Genomic DNA, 1,068 nt, shown 5'->3' with positions numbered 1-1,068 from the left:
AGCTCCAGGTAACGCCCGGCTCCCCCCGTTCAGCCGTACTGGGAGGGTCTGCAGGGTGGGGGGACATGGGGGTGTCACTGCCTCTGGGACCCCATGGGGGTGTGGTGCTGGTCACGCCTTCCCCGTCCTGCATGGAGCTGGCGAGGTGGGAAGGAGCAGGGCTGTGGGCAGTGCTCAGGCTGGGCACAGGATGCTCGTGTCCCCCCGGTCATCCCCACAGAGCTTGTGACCCTCAGGATATTTGTCCGCCTGGGAGGGGAGGGGCTCTCCCGACGCGGAGAAAAGGGGTCACATCTGCTCAGAGGGGTCGGGTGTTTTGGAGAGGGGGTTCCTGCATCCCACCCATGGGACTCCCCCTCCCTGCTGTCACCGCACAGGGCTGCCTCCCCTCCTTTAGTGCCCACCCCTCGGGCATCCCCCGTGCTGGGTGCTGTCCCCCACTGGTGTCCCCTCCCCACAGGACGACTACCACAAGCTGCTGACCAAGTACGCCGAGGCTGAGAACACCATCGACCAGCTGCGCCTGGGCGCCAGGGTGGGTGGGGGCTCCGGATGCCTGGGGGGCTTCCCCTCTCTGCTCCTCCCTCCCTGAAGTTATGAGTTGTGCTTTCCTCCCCCGGCCCCTTCCTCTTCCTCCTGCCGGGGAGCTGCGGTTGAGAGGTCCCAACCCGGGGAGGGGGGTTGAGGCCGCGGCAGAGCCCACAACAGCCCGGGGAGCACCGTGCCCCCCTCGCCTGGCAGGATCCCCTCCGTGCCAGAGCGGTGGCTCAGCCAGATTGTCCCCGGAATGGCGGGGCACGTCTCTGAGATGGCAGGAAGCGCATCCCCGTGTCACCTCTGCCACCGCGTGGGTGGGGAAACTGAGGCAGGGCTGTGCCAACTGCCCCCCGCACGCGTGTCCCCACCTTCACCACACCCACTGCTGTGCCCATGAGGTGCTTCGGGGTGCCCCGGGGCACGGTGGGTGGGTCGGGGTGCAAGCTGGCTGCCCAAACCCGCTCTCCCTGCCCAGGTGAGCCTGTTCTCCGACCCGCCACAGCCCAGCCGCCGCCTCGCCGTGGGCACCGT

General features: G+C 68.4%; 1 protein-coding gene across 1 annotated transcript in view; it reads left to right on the top strand.

The window, feature by feature from the left end:
• Positions 1-1,068, top strand: part of AKNA (AT-hook transcription factor) — a 15,045-nt gene that overhangs the window by 6,085 nt on the left and 7,892 nt on the right. Inside the window, exons 2-3 of the mRNA XM_031059236.1 lie at positions 398-535; positions 1,013-1,066. Coding sequence (XP_030915096.1) covers positions 398-535; positions 1,013-1,066 — 192 coding nt within the window. The remainder of the gene's footprint in view (positions 1-397; positions 536-1,012; positions 1,067-1,068) is intronic.

This window comes from Geospiza fortis, unplaced genomic scaffold, assembly GCF_000277835.1.
Source record: "Geospiza fortis unplaced genomic scaffold, GeoFor_1.0 scaffold85, whole genome shotgun sequence".
NCBI lineage: Eukaryota > Metazoa > Chordata > Aves > Passeriformes > Thraupidae > Geospiza > Geospiza fortis.
This window is presented reverse-complemented; position numbering and strand designations above follow the sequence as displayed.